General features: G+C 31.4%; 3 protein-coding genes across 3 annotated transcripts in view; 1 reads left to right on the top strand and 2 right to left on the bottom strand.

Annotated features, from left to right (window-relative positions):
• Positions 1-5,537: 5,537 nt before the first annotated feature.
• LOC100795500 (uncharacterized) lies at positions 5,538-8,095 on the top strand. Its single transcript, XM_003539523.5, has 4 exons — positions 5,538-5,860; positions 6,630-6,816; positions 7,455-7,548; positions 7,656-8,095. The coding sequence occupies exons 1-4, from the start codon at positions 5,625-5,627 to the stop codon at positions 7,961-7,963; spliced, it is 825 nt and encodes a 274-aa protein (XP_003539571.1). The 5' UTR covers positions 5,538-5,624; the 3' UTR covers positions 7,964-8,095.
• A 2,831-nt stretch (positions 8,096-10,926) lies between these two features.
• LOC100794967 (organic cation/carnitine transporter 4) lies at positions 10,927-14,869 on the bottom strand. Its single transcript, XM_003539522.5, has 2 exons — positions 14,425-14,869; positions 10,927-12,300 (listed from the first exon to the last, which is right to left on the bottom strand). The coding sequence occupies exons 1-2, from the start codon at positions 14,843-14,845 to the stop codon at positions 11,123-11,125; spliced, it is 1,599 nt and encodes a 532-aa protein (XP_003539570.1). The 5' UTR covers positions 14,846-14,869; the 3' UTR covers positions 10,927-11,122.
• A 3,705-nt stretch (positions 14,870-18,574) lies between these two features.
• Positions 18,575-19,810, bottom strand: part of LOC100818415 (organic cation/carnitine transporter 4) — a 5,241-nt gene continuing 4,005 nt past the window's right edge. The window contains exons 3-4 of the mRNA XM_041007621.1: positions 19,469-19,810; positions 18,575-19,332 (exon numbers count right to left, since the gene is read on the bottom strand). The exon at positions 19,469-19,810 is cut by the window's right edge and continues 14 nt beyond it. Coding sequence (XP_040863555.1) covers positions 18,668-19,332; positions 19,469-19,810 — 1,007 coding nt within the window. The 3' untranslated portion in view covers positions 18,575-18,667. The remainder of the gene's footprint in view (positions 19,333-19,468) is intronic.

Raw genomic sequence — 19,810 nt, 5'->3', positions numbered from 1 at the left:
TGGGACATTTTTACTTTGGTTTAATAACCAGTTTCGTTCATATAATTACAAAAACTTTCCTTTTTAGTCTTTCTACGGAAAGAAATGCTGTTTTAGTTCATAAACATAATTTTTAATCTGTTTCAATCTTTACATATATTATTTTTAATCTCATGTAATCTCTATGGTGAAAACTAAAAGAGACTAAAAATAATATGTTTGAAGACTAAGAGGAGATGTTCTTTAAGAGATTAAATTTGAATTTTTTTTGTAATTATAGGACCATTGAAAAAACATGAATTTATTTCTGTTTAGCTTGTAGAGGCATGTTTGGTACACCTTGGACTATATTTGCTAAATGAATTGCATTCGAATTTGATTTTTCAAATTTTGGTCTTAGATTTTGCTTAATAATTAGTATAATTTTGTTCATAATTATTATATACTCAGTTTGCTAATTGAAAGCACATTTTTTTGGTCTACAGTCCTCGAGACAACTAAAAATTGCAAAATGTGCCAACGAAACCAATTTCTCTCGTCCACGCAAACAATTGCGTCTTCAAAATAAGGAGACAAGTCATTAACTACCAGATGTATTGATGATAACTAAAGATAATTAAAGCATCATAAAATGAAACTTCACTTACCAGAAAATTCTGTCAACTGGGACATCTTGAATAATTCTAAATCTTCATATTACATTTTCCTAATCCTGTTAATTATTAAATATGAAAAGTATTGAACTTTTTTTATATTTTCAGGACATTATGTTTACTTTTTAAGATAATTTTTTAATAAATATAAAGAAAATTTGTAGAAATTTTTTTAGAAGGATATAATAGCACCCCACCTTCATCAAGTACCTAACAGAACGACTAGCAGGAATCATGATGCCTTAGTTATACATTATTGAACTAATTCAGTGCCAACCATAATTGTCGAAATGTGTTTCTAACAGGACATAGAATTGTGTGGATTATGGAGACATCATTGACCTGGTTAATAAATTTTCCGCTATATATTGCCTTATATTTGAAGAGCATTTAGGTTTATAAGTTTTTTGGTTTTCTTACCCACCTTGCACTGCATCACAGAACAACAGGTTCATTTGGAACTAGCCGTGAATAGATAATTCACTCTATGTTTAATGCACATGTACGTAGGTTAGTATAGTTGTGGTGAACTAACAGGATTTTTGCACATATGGCCTTTTGAAATACAATAAAGTATGGACAAATACAGGCATATAAAACAGTTTAATATAATACTGTATACATGTATGAGTATGACTCAAAGGACAAGTATAATTTATTGGGCTTACAGGCCGAATTGAAGTAAATGTCTTTTGCTTTCTGTAAATATTGATGAAGACGGTTATATATCAATTTCATGTAGTTTCCTATGAAATGGTTAACATTGACAGTTAGAAATAATAATAATAATAATAATAATAATATCTGCGTTAAAAAATAGGTTTAATTATTTATTTGGTTCTTATAATTTTATCATTTGTATTTTTTAATCCTTATAATTTTAAAGTGATTTTTTTAGTTTTTATAGTTTACATTTTAATTTTCTTTTAGTTTCTGTAGTTTGAAAGTGAGATTTTTAGTCTTTATAATTTACATTTTAATTTCCTTTTAGTTTATATAGTTTAAAAGTAATCTTTTTAATCCTTATATTTTATATTTTAATTCTCTTTTAATTTTTACCATCAAAATATGAATAATATTATCAGTTACAATTATCTACAAAAATATTGACAAGTAATTCGTAATTAATTTATCATAAGATAATTTGTAATAAATAATTGATAATTTATAACTAATTTGTAGCTAATTATTTTTATATATATTTTTAGTAGTAAGGACTAAAAGGTAATTAAAATATAAATTATAAGAACTAAAAATATTACTTTCAACCTATAGAAACTAAAAGAGGATTAAAATACAAATTATAAAGACTAAAAAGACCATTTTTAAACTATAGAGACTAAAAGAAAATTAAAATGTAAACTATAGGGACTAAAAAAACCACTTTCAAACTATATGGACCAAAAGGTATGAATCGTAAAACTATAGAGACCAAAGGAGTAATTTAACCAAAAAAATAATATGATGATGATGAACTATAGTAAGTCTTTTTATTAGTTCAAATAGTAACTGATTGGGCTACAAATGAGAACAATACAATTTGCCGGCCAATTAATTAGCCCATTATGGTCAGTCAGACCCTTTATTCGTTCCTTTTGGAAGCTTCTAATTAAGATCAGAGGCAGAAAGTTGATTTTTCATTGACATTTTTCTTTTCTATTGAGGATTAAAATAAGTTAGTCCTGAGATTGTTAGTCTTTTGCTTTTATCAATCTGTTTTTGCTCATTTGTTTTTCATAAAAATAGAAAAGTCTGCATCATGATCAGTTTTTCTCTCAATCTGTGGTTTGGTTACTTCCTCGTTCTGAAATGTATAATTTGCTGTTGCAGGTGGGTACCATTCAACCTGCTCCAAAGAAAATTAAGTTTGAAGACTGAGTGGGTAACCTGTGTCATCTTCTTCAAAAGATTTTTTTTTTTTCTGCATATCCTGAAAAGGTAATAAAGAACCTAATCTAAGTGAGGTGGTTTTGTTACCTTTCATCCCTTAGATGTGTTATAGGAAGGTTGCCAGCCTACCGTGTCAAAGGATCCCGAGGGTGCACAAGACTGCGACGGTTGTTTTAGGGTTTTTAGTATTAGCAATTAACTATTGCCAAGCCTTTACAATTTTGGAACTTACTTCTGAAACCTTATATTCTCAATAATATTTTATAGAAGCATTGTCCATTTCATACATTCATCAGCTTTTGAAGCAGTTGATCACCTTCACTTTAACAAACATTTTTTTTTGTAAAATTAGATCCTCACTATTTTTGCCAAGAGGATAGACTGTTAAGATGTGCAAGATTGCCCGTTCGTTGAAATTGGATTCTAAAGATCGATAATTCCTGGGAGTTTGATGAAATTGAGCTCATTGAATATACCGTGAAATTATATTGTGATCAGGGCCATGTTGACGAATGGAGAATTATCCCGCACTGAAGAATTGAACTGATTATTGTTTGAGGAAACATAAAATACCCGTGAGAAACAAAATGATTATTATTAAAATGGAAATTTTGTAAATCCCTAATGTGCTTAAATAAATGAAATGTAACAGGTTCGGACTTGAGGTAGTAGCTTCCTGCATTTTTCAAGTTGTTTCTCGCATTCTTTCCAGAATTTTTGTTTTTTACTTTGATTGGCCATTCTAGAAGCTAAAAAGAAAATGCATTTTAAAATATAATTTTACATTTTGGCAGGAAAAATCTGGGAGTGCAGGAGCAACTGAGAAGTGCATAAAGCAATAGCCCGGACTTGAAGGTTGGTCCATGTCTGGACTCGATTTGTAATTTAAGTTGGGTTTGTTTACTGGTAGTTACTATTAGTACTACAAAATTAATAATGGCATTACATGTGAATGTCTTTTAGTATTATTTTAAAAATATCCTTTTCACATAAATATAATAAAATCATGAATTTGTTATGTATTTTTGTGGTGAAAATAATTATAAAATAGAATCGTGATTTTGTTGTATAATTCCTACATCCATCCAAATAATACAACAAAATTATGATTATGTTGTATAATTTTTTAAATAACATAATAAAATCATGATTTCATTGTGTAATTTTTTTACCCCCAAAAAAATACACAACAGAAGTATATTTTCATTGTGTTATGTGTTGAAAAATACAATGGAATTTTTAATAACATAATAAAATTATGATTTCATTGTGTAATTTTTTTTACCCCCCAAAAAATACACAACAGAAGTATATTTTCATTATGTTATGTGTTGAAAAACACAATGGAATCATACATTCATCGTGTGTTTTATTGGTTTTGTAAAAGAACACAACAAAAGTACGATTTTGTTGAGTAGAAAAATGAAAAAATAAAAATAAAAAAAACTTACCACACTGGTTCAACAAGGAACTAAAAGAGAGAAAGTTGAAGAGAGAAGAGATTGAGAGCATAGGAAGGAGGGAGTTGGGCAGATGGGGAAGGAAGATAGAAGGATTGGGGGTGTAGGAAAAAGAGAGAAGGATAAATTAGACAATTTGCTATGATTGGTAGTATCAATAACAAATTTAATAATGACAAATAACAATGCCCTTGTTTACCTTAAAAATTATCAAGGCCATGCTATTCATGTGCCCTTTTCCCTTTTTATTCGCATCTCACTTCCCACCTTTACTTTAATTTCTATTATGCTTCTCTCATCACACTTGATTTGTCATTTCCAATGGTTAGAAATAAGTCAAATTGAGTTGAGCTTGGTTTAGCTCACCTCGACTTATTAATATTTAATTCAGATTGAGGTTGACATAAATTTTTTTTTAGTTTGAGCTTAACTCAGTTCAAATTCATGAACAACTAGATGAGCTCATTAGTTCAAATCACATGAACAAAAAGTCAAATCTTTTTAAATACTATACATTTTAAAATTTTAATTTATTAGTATATTTAAATAAAATGATTGTTTAATATTTTTTTAAAAAACAAAACTGATCTTATTTTATTAACTTCATAGGACAACAATGTATAATTACATCCAAAGTCTCTATAAATAAAAACTATCTTACCCTTGATATATAAAATAACAAAAAATCCAATCAATTATATATGCAACTCAAGTTGAGTTCATTTATTTAACAAACTCAAATTCTAGTTTAAGTTCAACTTATTTGATTCATGAATCAAATTCAACAAACTGATTATAAAATTTAATTTCAAACTATTTAATTTAAAGTTGGTTGGGTTGATTGCCACTCCTATCCACTCTCTGGATGCAGTTTCAAATATCTCACTTTTACTTTACAAGTATTTTTCTTTTGTCTTCTATTTCATTTTTCTTGTGAATTTTCGTACATTTATTGTTTCTGTTTTTAAAAAATCATTTTTATTAATTTATCTAGTGATATAATTTTTTAGTATAATTATTAGTCTTAAGATATAATAAATCATTTAGGTGTAATTTTATTATTTGAAGAAGTTACGAAGTAATTTGCATTTGTTTAAACTCTAAAATTATTTCTAAAGGTTATATACATATTTCTCCAAATGTATCAGGTATACATTCATTCTTAAAATATTATATAATAATTCTTATAAATTTTACTATTTCCAAAAATATTTTTTTTGGTTCTCTGGTTTGCTTTCTCGGATACTGAAGAAACAGAATATTTGATTAATATAAACACAATAATAGAGAATATCCATGAAATTATTATTTGATGTACTTCTTTTAAATAATAATTATAAACATTACTAATTGTTTATTCGATATATATATATGAAAAACGTTTAAACAGCAAGCTAACATATATATTATTTATTCTATTTAATTTGCGAAAAAAACTGATAGACTCTTGCACCCTGAACGTGACAAGTAGTTGGTAAGTTTAAGACAAAAACGGGAGAAGAATGCGAAATTTCAGAATCTTAACAGGTAGCACCCCTGCAATGAAGCGCCCTTTCGTTCCTTCTACGCATGAAGCCTTGCGGGACCCATTGCATATTTAAATACCCAAATTAGCCCTTTCGCTTCTTCACTCACTTCATTCATGGGTGGCGGAGGAGCCATGAGGACGGTGGCCAAGTTGGCCGCCGCCAGGATCAGGGGCGTGCCTTCTGTTCAGAGAGCTTCGTCGCAGACCGCGGCGGCGGCGTGGGACGACTGGGAAGTTGCAGACGGCGGCGAGGAAGACGGCGAGGGTGCGGCGAGGGTGGTGTTGGGCGATGTGCCTAGCATTCAGGAGGCCAAGGCAGCCACCGCTGAACTGAAACATGCTATTCATAAGTATACTCTCTCTTTCTATATCATGATTCGTGTTCTTTGATTTGCATGCTATGATAAACATGAGTTAAGTTGAATGATCTTCCGAGAAGAAATTATTGCTTAGAAATTTCTTAGCGGACACGTTATAATTGTGATGAAGATCAGGGTAAGGGTGTTAATTCCATACAGGATCGTTATATATAGGATACGTGGAGTAAATTGAATTATCAATATTTCATAGGTTTGAAAAAGTATCTCTATTGGATACAGATACGTGAAACAAATTGAAGTATAGATGCTACGTTGGATATCATTTGTTATTGTTGATAGTTGATTAGATGATAGTTAATAATTGATAATTTTAGAGAATTATTTTAGAAAGAATGCTACGTCATTGATTTCTTGGATTATCAATTATAATATACCAATTGTCTATTTATAAGCTGAAGTCACTAACCTCTCAATGACGATGAATGTTTTTACATTATTTTAGGTCTTTTCAGAGTTTTCATGATAGATTAGTATCATGATAATTTTAAATTATTCTATCTTATACATACACTTATAGTTTTAGATTGTTCTATCATATTCATACATATTATAATTTTAAATTGTTCTATCATTTTCATATACATTATAGTTTTAGGATATTTTACTATTTCTATACATATTATATTTAAAAATATTCTAAAAATTTGTAGCAATTTCAACAGTTATGTTATGCATTACTCATTACTTATTTCTAATGGAAATCATCTTTCTTCTAAGATCGGAATTTTTCCTATTTTAGGGTATACTTATCTTCAAATTCTTCCGAATGCGACGGTTGTTCTCTCAGTGGTCAAGTCTCTGTTGTGTCACCTTCTCATACTGAGTTGGAGAACAAATCTCATTTCACTGAGGCTATCACATATCCTTCAGCGCCAAACCGTGCTTTACAGGCTTTCCAATTGCTTAGTGAAAGTCCTGAGGCCCAGGTAACCCTGCTTTACTACTGCATAAAGAGTTTTATTATTTTTTTAAGCTTTGGTGAAAATATAAGTTGGAAACCCTACATTGATCATTGACATGGTTAAAATAATGTATAGAAGTGTGAGAAAACCCTCTTATGATGAGTTATTAGTTTTTGAAGTTGGATTTTAAACCCAAAATCTAAAATAATAGTAGTATCAGAATGTATGTTAGTTGTTGTTGAGTTTATTGGGCTATTAGTTATCGGGCTGTTATTGGATTTAGCTATACATCGATGTTGATAGTCCTGTAAACTAGGTGTTTTAAGAGATGCTACATTGACTACAGCTACGAATGTTCAGTCCTTAAACTAGGTGACTCAAATATGTTAGGGTTTTAAACTAGGTGACTTAAATATGTTACGTTGACTGATGATATGCTGACTAAAATAATGTATAAGTAGAGAATAATTCTCGACTCACGAGTTAGTCTTTTAAGTTGAGTTACATTAAAATTCAAATTTTATGAATATAGCGTAACTATGGATGTATATTCGAAAGACGTACATATATGCTGTTGCAAGATCTAAACAAGTTTATTAATCTAGGCTGCACTTCGTTTATTGAATTAATAGAAGTCACTTATTTTCTGCCTTAATAAGCAGAGTGTTGTAGCTTCGATTGCTTGTGACCCGAATATATGGAATGCAATCGCGCAAAATCCTACGCTACAAGATTTTTTCCAATCACATCAGACAGGTAATCATTATTTAAGGGGCTTGTTTTTCTGTTCAACTTTCAACCATTACAGCACCCTTTTAATTTGGATTTTTGGATGTTAATCTAAGCAATTTGTGCTGCAACAGCTGATTTTGAAGTTGAGGGAACTCATGATCAAAGAGTGGGAGACTTCCTTTATTCTGACTCAGTGTATGCATTTGTTGATTCTCTAAATATTCTCCACAACGTAAACTTCACAGTAACTGAAATGGTGAGCAGCGTGTCAAATTACCTTCAGAATATGTTCGGGTTCTTAACTGGTCAAACATCTTCAGCGGTTATTGATGCTAGAGGAAATACAAAAGCAAACTTCGTGGACCCTATCACTATGGGAGGAACTTTTTTGGGTTTTGCAGTGTTGGTAGTGATGGTGATAATGCTGAAGCGAGCTTAAACTTCTAGGCAGAAATTAGTCAATTAGAGTTTGCTGAACTCTATAATTTACTATGATTATGTTTTATATGAATAATATTATGTGCTAAATAGAAAGGCCCTTATGGGTATAAGATATGAAATTAATTGTGCATTACCTGTTTTTGTTCTGTTCCGAAAGCCAGCCGGTATCGAGTTTGAAGTTTTTTTTAATAAATCAAAATGTATAGTTGGAAAAAACATGCCAATTTAAATCTTTGTCCTATTTTTCAAGTTCTTTTTCGACAGCATCTCCTTTTCCTTTCTAGAATTGCTTGGGACACTCAGTATTTTTTTAACGTATACAGATTAATAATATATGTCAATCCATATGAATTTTTTTTAACTCATATGAATCAACAATACGTATGAGTTTTTTTTTACAGATTGTCAATCTTGGATTCATACGGATTGTCAATCCATATTGGATATACAGATTGTCAATCTATATTGGGCATACAGATTTTAAACAGATTTAAAAAATATATTTTATATATTGAAAAATTCATTATATCATTTTTGTGTCTATTATATATAGCGTTATTATTTATTTATAACATAATATGTCTATTAGCTATGTTGGTTTAAGTGTTTTATTAATAATATAGGAGACACAAGTTCAATCCCTACTTGGTCCAATACAGATTGACAATCTGTATAAACCTACAGAGTGACAATCCATAAAAAAAAATCATACGAATTGTTGATCCGTATGAGTTAAAAAAATTCATACGGATTTTAATCCTTTCACTGTATTGTTGGATGCCCCAGCAAGAATGCTGGGTGTCCAAGCAATTCCCTTTCCTTTCTTTACTTTTGCCCAAATCATTATTAAATCTTAAATCCTTTTCCTCGTTATTGTGATTAATTTGTGCTTCACATTGTACTCACTATAGTGTGTTTTGTTTCTTCTTTTGTGTGTTTATTGGTATTATTTAAGAGTTAAGACTATTATTCTCTGTAGTCTATATATTCACACCTAAATCGTTGTACAATTTTGTTTTTTGCATGTTGATATGGGGCCTTTTTTCTTTGAGGAACATGGCAGCGTGTGAAGGGATCCTTAGGGAACATGAAGGAAGGTTCATTTGTGCTTTATCCACTAATTAAATTTCGCTGCTGTTTGTTTTAAATTCTACGGGGATCCTCCATTGTCTGTCCTTGGATGTCACTCATTTGATGTCGTTACTTCCTTTGTGTCTCTAACTTTGTTGGCGGGTCCGGTAGTACAATTTGACAGTGATATATCCGAATTTATTAATTAATAAGTACTACCCTATTATAGGAAATAATTTTAGAGGCAGTAAGTGGCAAGACAATATTATTAAAATTGTAGAAAATGAATTTTAATTCTTGTTATGCAATGATGTATGATATAGTGTTCTATTCACACAAACTAATCATAGAACTGTCTCAAAGTGTGAATAGGATTGATTGGTTTTATGGGCTTAAAACTTGACGCGTCAAAAGCCTATAATAGGGTGGAAATGGACTTTTCTAGAGTATAGGTGACCATTGTTCCCTTATCTATTCATTTAGTGTGTTGAGGCATTGTCAGGAATGCTGGAAAAATTAGTAAAGGATGATGTGTTACATGGTATTAAAATAGCAAATTCTGCTCCTATGATTTCTCATCTTTTCTTTGCAGATGACAGTATTATGTTCTCAAGGGCCACTAGAGAAGAGGCAAGCCACATTCTAGCCATCATAAAATCATATGAGGAGGTTTCTGGGCAAAGGATAAACTACAACAAGTTTGAACTTTCTTGTAGCCAAAACGTGCTTGGTACTAGATTTGATGAATTATCACAGTTGTTGGAGGTAAAGGCCCTTGAAAGTCATGACAGATATTTGGGGTTCCCTACTTTGATAGGTAGGTCCAAGACCCAACTTTTCGAGTTTATCTTTGATAGAGTTTGGAAGAAGCTCAAGGGATGGAAAGGAAGAGCTTTGTCACAAGCAAGGGGGGGTTTTGATCAAATCATTGGTGCAATCCATTCCCACATATGTCATGGGATGTTTTTTGCTCCCCCAAGCTATATGTAAGGAAATTGAGAGTCTCACTGCTCGTTTCTTTTGGCGAGGAGATGTCGAAGGAAGGAAGCCTCACTGGGTGAGTTGTAAAAAACTAACAAATAGCAAGAAGGAAGGTGGTATGGGATTTCGTTTGTGAAAGCTTTCAACGTTGCTTTATTGGCAAACAATGGTGGAGGCTAATGGTGAATGAGGAATCTTTGATGTCCAGGGTTATTAAAGCTAGATACTTCCCAAAGAAATCTTTGTGGGAAGTGAAAAAAAGGATCAAATGCTTGCTACATGTGGACAAGCATTATGGAGGGAAGGTGGCTGATGGAAAAAGGTTGTTCATGGAAGGTGAGTAATGGACAAAGTATTTATGCCATCAAGGATAAATGGATCCCTAATATCCCTGGAAATAGAACTCAACTGAGAAATGGAGAGGTGGTTCTCAAGGATTTCAGGGTCCAAAACCCATTTGGGGAAGAAGAGGGCACATGGAATAATGAGTTGATTAAGGATTTGTTTTCTTCTAGCATAGCTACAAACATAAAAGCCACCCCGCTACAAGTATCAACGATGGCCCTGGAAATACACTCCCAACGCCATATATTCGTTGCGATGTGGGTAGGGGAGGGTGGAGCTGTAGGGGGTGAGATGAAGGGGTTTGTTGGGAAAGGCTGAGACCAATATCATCTTTCTTTTTTTAATTGGTTAAAATTTATTTAAAAAAATACATGAATAACTATCATTACATATAATATAAATTTCACAAAATTTTATCAATTTGAATAAGTTTTAATTAATTAAACAACGTGTGTATTAAATAGTATGTTAAAGGGTATGTTACTAACCTTCCTCTTCTCTTTATTTAACAGACTAATTCTATAAAATCTAATCATTAATAAAATTGTGTTTTAAAATATAAAAAACGATATCAAACATTAAGAAGCCTTGGAACTTAGGAGTTAAGGACCCTCCTCAATCAAAAACAAAGAAAATTGATACGAACAAAAAGTAACTAATTAGTACAAGTAACTAAAATGAGCCAGATAATTTTATTAAAAGTAAAATTACCCCTAATTCAAGCGAGATAAAAAAAAGTAAATAATGCAAGGAACTAATATCACGCAAGTCCAGCTTCCAATCCACTGAATGTATCATAGAGGGGTTGGTTTGATGTCTCTGGAAGAACAAGAGCAAACACTCCTCCCATTATCCCACAAGCTGCAAGCACTGCAAAGGTCAACCAACCACCCAAAACCACCACAAACGGTGCCAACATGGCTCCCATTTGAGCCGTCTGTGTAGTAAACCCAAGCGCTGTGTTCCTCACCACTGTTGGAAACAACTCTGTTGTGTAAATATACAACAAATTATAAGTCCCTGCCATCCCAGACACCGCCAAAACACCACACACCATTCTCAAAATCTTCCACACCCCAACGTTTTTCATTAAACTTGCAATCAAACAAAAGAACCCGCTGAACCACATTGTTGCCACCGTCAAGGGTTTCCTTCCAAAGTTAAACTTGCCCAAAAGCACCGTCGTTATCACAAATGCTGGCATCTCCCCCACCGCGTTAAGCAACACGTTCAAGTACAGGTTATTTTTCAAGTTCACCACGTTTAAGCTAAGGCCGTAGTAAACAAAATCGCACAAGAAATTAAGCATCATGGCGATTAATAGCCGCACCCGTGTGGTGGGGCAGCGGACAATGTCTACGATGGATCCAACACGCGCGCCACCCTTGTTTTCTAACCTTTCATCTTGTGAATTTCGGCCCTGACACGAGGATTCATTGTTCACTTCTTCGTCGAGCGCGAGGAGAATGCCCTCGGGAAGGTGTTTTCCGTTGGAAGAAGCAATGGCAGACATGAGCTTCATTGCCTCGCTTACTCTTCCGCGAACGAGGTACCATCTCGGGGACTCGAATAGAAAGGGAAAGACAAGGAATGTGTAGAGAAAGGAGGGTATGGAGGAGGCTATGTAGAGATAGCGCCACGTTTGGAAGATGTAAGCGATGCCAGAGAGAACTGCAATGCCTCCTGAGAAGAAGTAGAAGGTGCACATGCCAATGGCACCGCGCTTCTTGGGGCCGATTGGTTCAGATGCAAGGACGTAGGCACACAGGGCGACCCCACCGCTGCTGAAACCTGTGAGAAGGCGAAATACGACGTAGATCCAGTAGTTAGGAGATAGTGCTGTTAGGCACCCAAAGATGGCGTTTAGGGCACTCGCTACTCCAAGGCTATGTTTCCTTCCAAGAAAGGAGTCTGAGAGGTGCCCAAATACTCCACCACCTGAAATTACCACAACTTCTTATAAATCTTTTATTATATCTTAAAAGACCCAGGAAGAAAATAACTAATAATATTATAAAAATTGCGATAAGAAAATATTACCTAAATACTATAAGAAGTAATAGTATATGGACTCAATATCTAAAAACTTTTGCACTATCATTCAACTATCATTCAACTACCATGACAAACTAAAAAAGTACATGAATTTATAAAATTTTAAAATAATTATTTCAAAATTTCATACTAATAATATTTTATGATTGATTAATAATGTAAAAAGATAAACTCATAATATAACTAATAATTGTGAAATACGAGATAATTTAATAGTCAATTTTAACTAAGAATGATTGTAATTACTTTACTTTATTGTTGTTTTTAATAAAATAATAAAGAAATTAATATTTTTATAATTTTTTATTAGCAGAAGTTAAAAGAAGAAGATTTCAAGTGTTTTGAAGAAAAATTGATACAAAAATTAGAAGAAAAATTCTTAAAGAAAAATTGGAAGAATTATAAAATTCGTTTAACGAGTAAGACAGACCGAGCGTATACTCTTGCTTAGCACAACACACGCTTAGCGCGAAAAAGGCACACGAAAAAGCCCAAAGGGGAAAAGCCCGCGCTAAGCCCGAGATCGCTTGAAAATTAAGTTATCTTAGGCCTATAAAAGGAGTAGGAAGCAGGAAAACTGACACAACCCACACACTGGGTCTATCCCTTAGGAGAAATCCTTTCTCTTTAGTCATTTCTCATTTTCTTGTTATTAGTCATCTACATCAACTCCCTAAAATATAAAAGTCTCTCATGACAATGAGGGACTAAATTCCCCTTAATTAGGATTTGACCGGCCTAACAAGCCAACATCTTACATACATCAGTTTTAGGGATTAGTCGTTCGGGAGAGGATAATTTCTAATAGAATTCAAAGGAATGAGTATTTTAATAAAATCATTGTTATACATAGAGTGATTGCATTACGCTCATGCATCAAAGCAAACATCTAGAATTAAAACTTCGTGTATTTTATCTATTGAATCTTTGTAAGACATTTGGGGGATAGATAGATAAGATAGACATGTCATCATGAGACATCAGGGGCAAGTATTTAATAGATGTGGGTAGGAAAAATTTACCAAATTGATAAAGAAAAATCTAACATCATACATATTAGAAAAATAAGGCATACTAGGCCCCAACATAATTCCATTTTGATTCCATCTTTTTACATTTAAATTATTATTTGTTTTTCCTCTTATCTTTTTTTCTTTGTCGTACTCCAAATTTTACTTACAATTCTTTGTCTTTGTCTTATCCTCTTTCTTGATCTCATTGCTTAATAATTGAATTTGCATCACCTAAGTACAACCAAAGTGCTTATGAATTCGATACTTGAACTTTCATTTTAATCTTTACTATTTATGATAAAATTAATACACTTATCCATATGTTAAGATATTATTAAATTATTTTGTTAATAGAGTCTATAAATTTGGATTGATATTCCTTTCTTTGTATTTATTTAAGACTAAATTGGAAGTTAGGTTTATTTTTTATAAGATTCAATTCATAATATTTATTATATTATTTTATATTTTTTTAATTTTAATCTCTAATAAGCACGAACTTATAGAATATAAATAAAAAAAATTAAAATCCTTCAAGAATTAAAATTAAAAAACATCAACTTACATAAATTAAATTTTGAAAAATAAACTTACACAAAAGTTAAAAAAAAAACACTAACCTAGAGAAACCAAAATCATATTTAAATTATAGTACTCGTGAATAGTTAGAAGAGATGATAGTATTAATGATAGGAGTAATTTAAAAAAAAAGTTAGGAAAAATTTATTGTTATTAATTAAACTGGTCAGTTTCTTTAATCATATAAATTAGGTAATTAAATCTTCTAGAAGACTAAGAGTATTAGATTACAACATCTAATCAATGACATGTTCTCTGGCTTTTAAGGATTTTTCTTTTTGAAGCGACCCAAGATATTTGCTTGAATATTTTTTATATGATTATTACCCTCATGGTCCTCAAATTATGCACACTATGAAGTATGAACTTTGAAAAATAACAAACTTGAGACATAGAAAAGAGAAAGTGAACAAACCAATCATCCAGCCGACAAAGAACACGGCCCGGACCAACCCAACCTTATACTTGTTACCACAAATTAAACCCCACTCCGACACGGTGGTGCCGCCGTGGCCACCGACCCACTCCCACGAACCCGGTTTGAGTTGGCAGATGCTCGTGGCGGCCGCGTTGCAACCGGAACCGACGGAGCCGGCGTGGCAACTCCAGTAGGGTTCATGGTCGGCAAAAATCATGACCATGATGTGAAATCCTAGCAAAACCCATGAAAGATTGGTGAGCACAAAGTGCCTAAGATGCCACTTCCCGAACTCGCCGCAGTATTGCTGGAGCATCTCGTCCACAGACATTTTCTTCACCGGCGACGACCGGAGGTCATTGCTCTGGTCACTGGTTTCAATGGACAGCGCGGTGGGTATCATCTCAGCACTTGTCATTTTGTGTTTTCTCTATTTCAGCTTGTTTACGTTAATGGCATGGGAGGTACTATATATAATGTTAGTAGCGCCACTTTTTTTATAAAAAAAAAATATTCTTAGACTGATTATAACTTTGATGAAAATTAAGATTGCTTTTATTTAATTAAAATTCCGTTGCGTGTATATATATATAACCTAAACTAAATTGTGTTTGACAAAATAATTTAATTAACTTATGATGTATTTGACTAATTTATAAGTTGATTGTAGGTTAGTTCAAATTTTAAATTTTCTACAAGTGAACACGTTAAATGAACTGGTATGATATTGTTTGAGTTTAATCAGTAATTTCATGCAAGATTATATTTACATTAAATACACAAAAGAGAAGTTTTATTATTATAGTAATGCTACTTCTACCTAATTTCTAATATATGTTAAAAGTATTTTTTAAATAGTCCAAATTATATATATATATATATATATATATATATATATATATATATATATATATATATAAATTGGAGGGGAGGGAAGATCGTAAGATATGGTGGTGATGGGAATTACAATCTTCCTCTTTGGCCTCTTGGACAAGGAAACCGGGTTAGAGGGTCGTCACTGTTGTGCTAGAGTTTTGGGTATTTGGGTTGTGTTTTGGTGGGATTGTGGAGGTCATGGGGGTTATGATGGTGTCGTGAGCTTTTGTGGTTTTGAAAAAATATATATATAGTGACAATTTTTAGTTATTATTATTTATAAATTAAACTATCAAATCAATTTGATAGAAATAATTCAATTTTGAGGTATTTTAAAAAAATTAAACTATCAAATCAATTAAAAATTAAAATAAATATTTTAAAAATATAGAAATCAAATTAAATCTTTAATTTGAGGATTCAATTGATAATTAAGCCGAATTAAAAATAACGAGTGGATTATTCCTCACTAATCTGTTGCGTATTACCATGGAATGATGACTAGGTTATCTTCCCTCTCAAATTCTCAAAGAAGAAAAAGAAAAAAAAAAAACATGATATATACCTTATCAGAGAAAGAGAAAGAGATAGGGAGAGAATAATTTTCTCACAAATTTGTCACAAAATCTTCACGAATTTAAGAATAAGAAAGAAATTTTAATTTAATAAGGAATTTATTTTCTCACAGATTCACAGCAAAATAAAGAGGAACATCACAAAACCTTCATGAGTTCATGACATAAGAATTCTTTATCATAGTTATCCTCTCCTACTTGGAGATCGAACGAAGCATAAAATTTTACAAATATTTAGATTAGGCTAAAATATATTTTTTAATTTTATTTTTGGTTCCTAAATTTGCTTAAATAACACTTTGAAAAGCGAAATAAAATAATTTTCATAGTATAGTATTTAGGGATTAAAAATAAAATTTAAAAAATTTTTGGAACCAAAATATATTTAAATCTTTGCATTATTACCGGCCAATAAAATACGACATAATTAATCTCTAATATGGTAAAACATTGATGCCATCTTTTTCTATCAATTATGTTATTTTTAAGTAAAATTTGACTATTTTTTTAATCCAGGAGGGAGCTAATTAACCTTTCCTATTCAAATAATTGATCCATTTAATTTCACGACCAGTTTCCTTTTAGATAGGTAGTTAGGAGAGCCACATATATGTTTACAAGTCAAGCAAAGTACACATAGCATGGGCTCAAATTGATTAGCTATGTGAAAGATTAGGTTATAGGATGCCAAACTATTAAAATGATCACTTTGTCAAATAACTAATCATACAACTAACTAAATGAATCACATTGAGAAGTTACTCTCTTTAGACTTAATGATAAACAACAACAAAATATCCAAAATTGGTGGATTAAAATATCAACAAATTTGAACTAATATTATTTCTAAAATATTTTTTATTTAATTGAGATTTTATTTTCAATTTTTTTATATATAAAATTTCAATAAAAGATAAATTAAGAAAGAAATATTTCTAAATGATAATAGTAAAATTGAATGATACTAACTATTTTTCTTAGATGTGATTTTTTTATATTTATATATTACATGAATAAAAGATTACGTGATTTCATAAGGTATTGGATCGTACTTTTTCTTACGTGCATCATCCTTTATATATATAGCTAGATCGTGCAGCAAATTTTTTACACAGTTTACGGAAAAAGATAATTATTTGGATATGTTGTTTGGACGCTTGGTTGGAGTTGTTTAAATCCTTAGAAAATATGTATCATTTTTCCACTCTACAGAATTTGACAAAAACAAAAGAAAGGAGAAAAGAAAGTTAGAAGTTCCATGCATAAATATCAATCAAATGATTAAAAGCTAAACATGTACTAAAAAGTTACTCATATAGAAGTGTTTCCAATACGTAATAAAAAAGTAAGATTTATTTTATTTTAAACTTAAAATATGCAACAATAATAAATAGAATATATATATATATATACTAAAATTTTTTCTTCATTAATGTGAGTAACCCTAACGAGTAAACCCTCTTTTTACTGTTCATATCTAAAAAATAGGCTTTAATTTTTGTAGTTTGTGTATTGTATTTTTTGCTTCTAGATATGAATTTAAACTATTTCAAAAAAATGAGAGATTTAATTTTAAATAATTTTATATCTTTTTATCTTTATATTTAAAATAAAAATTATTTCATATTTTTTTATCTTAACAAGCTTAGTAATATAAAATAAAGATTATTCTCAAGTAATCACATAATTAATGATCATAACTAAATCACATGACATTTGGCAATTGAATCTTATCCTTTTTTTTTTTTAACAAATTTCATATTTATAAAATAATACTTTTTGTTTATACTAATTATATTATTGGTGCTAACAAAAAATATAATAATATTTTATTAAAATATTTATTTGATTAAATTGAATTCTCTAATTTATTTTTTAAATAAATTACTTTTTTTTGTAAAGATTGGGTATATGAATTTATAAGTTCAATACTAAACTGTAAATTATTAATAATTAATTTATTTATCAAAGTAGGTGTCTAGTAATATTCTTTATCATCCAAATAACATGAAGTAACATATTTTATCTTACCAATAAAAGAATAATGAAATTTTTTTTATTATTTCAAGATTAACTCTAGAGTACAATATTATTGTCATATTCTAATAAATTAACACATTTAGTCAATGAATGAGTTAATAAACTTTTTTTCTTTCATTCAATATTGTCCTAGTCAATGTCTTAATCATATTATAGAGCTCAAACTCATTTGCAATAGTTTAATGAATTTCTTATTAATTAATCATTGATAATATAAGTATTTAATCTAATATTTATTCAACTAATGTCCAAAAGTATTAGATATTCAAAATTAAAATGTAATAAATAACTTGTTAATTAGATAATTTAATATCAAAGAAAATTATTATATTTTATTTTGAAAACATTCTATTCACAAATTAATATAATATTAATATTAGAAATTTTCAATTGAGTCAACAATAAAATTCACATATCATTTATATGTGTAATTTAATAAATGAGATTTATTAATTTTTATCAAATAAAGATCATTATATATATATTGATATATTTAAATTATTGATGTTAATACTTTTAAGATAAAAAATAATAATTTAAATTAAAATTATAAGAGATTTATTTTTTATTTTCATATTCTCTATTATTTATAATCTTTAATTTTAAACAATAACTTTATAAAGTGAACTACTTTTATCAAACAGTATACAAAATAATAACAAAATAACAATGCTTTATTTTTAAAATTAAAATCGATTACATGCAATGGATATTAGAGATACATGATTATTCCCAACTGCTACAATATATCAAGCAAGTCCAGCTTCCATTCCACCGAATGTATCATAGAGGGGTTGGTTTAGAGTCTCTGGAAGATTAAACGCAAACATCCCTCCCACTATCCCACATGCTGCAAACACCGCAAACGGCAACCACCCTCCCAAAACGACCACAAACGGCGCCAATATGGCTCCCATTTGCGACGCCTGAGTTGTACACCCGAGCGCCGCGTTCCTCACCACCGTCGGAAACAGCTCCGCCGTGTAAATAAACAGCAAATTATAAGTCCCCGCCATCCCAAATATCCCCAAAACACCACACACCATTCTCACCATCTTCCACACCCCAACATTGCCCACCAAACTCCCCATCAAGCAAAAGAACCCGCTGAACCACATTGTCGCCACCGTCAACGGCTTCCGTCCGAACCGGTCCAGAAGCACCGCCGTTATCGTAAAGGCCGGCATCTCCGCCACCGAGTTCAGCATCACGTTCAAGTAGAGGTTGGTTTCGAGGTTCATGACGTTTAAACTAAGCCCATAGTAGACCACAGAACCTAAAAAATTAAGAGCCACCGCAATGAACAACCTCATACGAGTGATGGGGGAACGAACCACGTCTATGATGGATCCAACGAGTGCATCCTTGTTTTCGTTTTTGTAAGTCATCATTGTTGTTATGTCATAGCCTGAACCTAAAAGAGATAAAGGTAGATTGGATGGTTAAGAAAGGATAAAAAAAATTATGAGTTTGATCCGCGGACAAAAACTAACGATTAATATTTATCGAAAAAAATAAAAAATAAATAAATAAATAGCCTGAACCTGAACCTTGGTTTATTGTGGACGATGTTTCGTCGTCAAGTGCAAGGAGAACACCATCGGGAAGGTGTTTACCATTGGAAGAAGCAATGGTGGACATGAGTTTCATGGCTTCCGTTACGTTGCCGCGAACGAGGTACCATCTTGGGGACTCGGATATGAAAGGAAGGACGAGGATGATGTAGAGGAAGGAGGGGATGGAGGAGGCTATGTAGAGATAGCGCCATGTTTGGAAGATGTAGGCGACGCCGGAGAGAAGTGCAATGCCGCCGGAGAAGAAGTAGAAGGTGGACATACCCGCTGCACCGCGCTTCGTTGGGCCAATTGGTTCGGTAGCAAGAACAAAGGCGG

This window comes from Glycine max, chromosome 12 (genome assembly GCF_000004515.6).
Source record: "Glycine max cultivar Williams 82 chromosome 12, Glycine_max_v4.0, whole genome shotgun sequence".
Classification (NCBI taxonomy): Eukaryota; Viridiplantae; Streptophyta; class Magnoliopsida; order Fabales; family Fabaceae; genus Glycine; species Glycine max.
The sequence above is the reverse complement of the archived record's forward strand: the minus strand, read 5'-3'. Positions and strand labels throughout refer to the sequence as shown.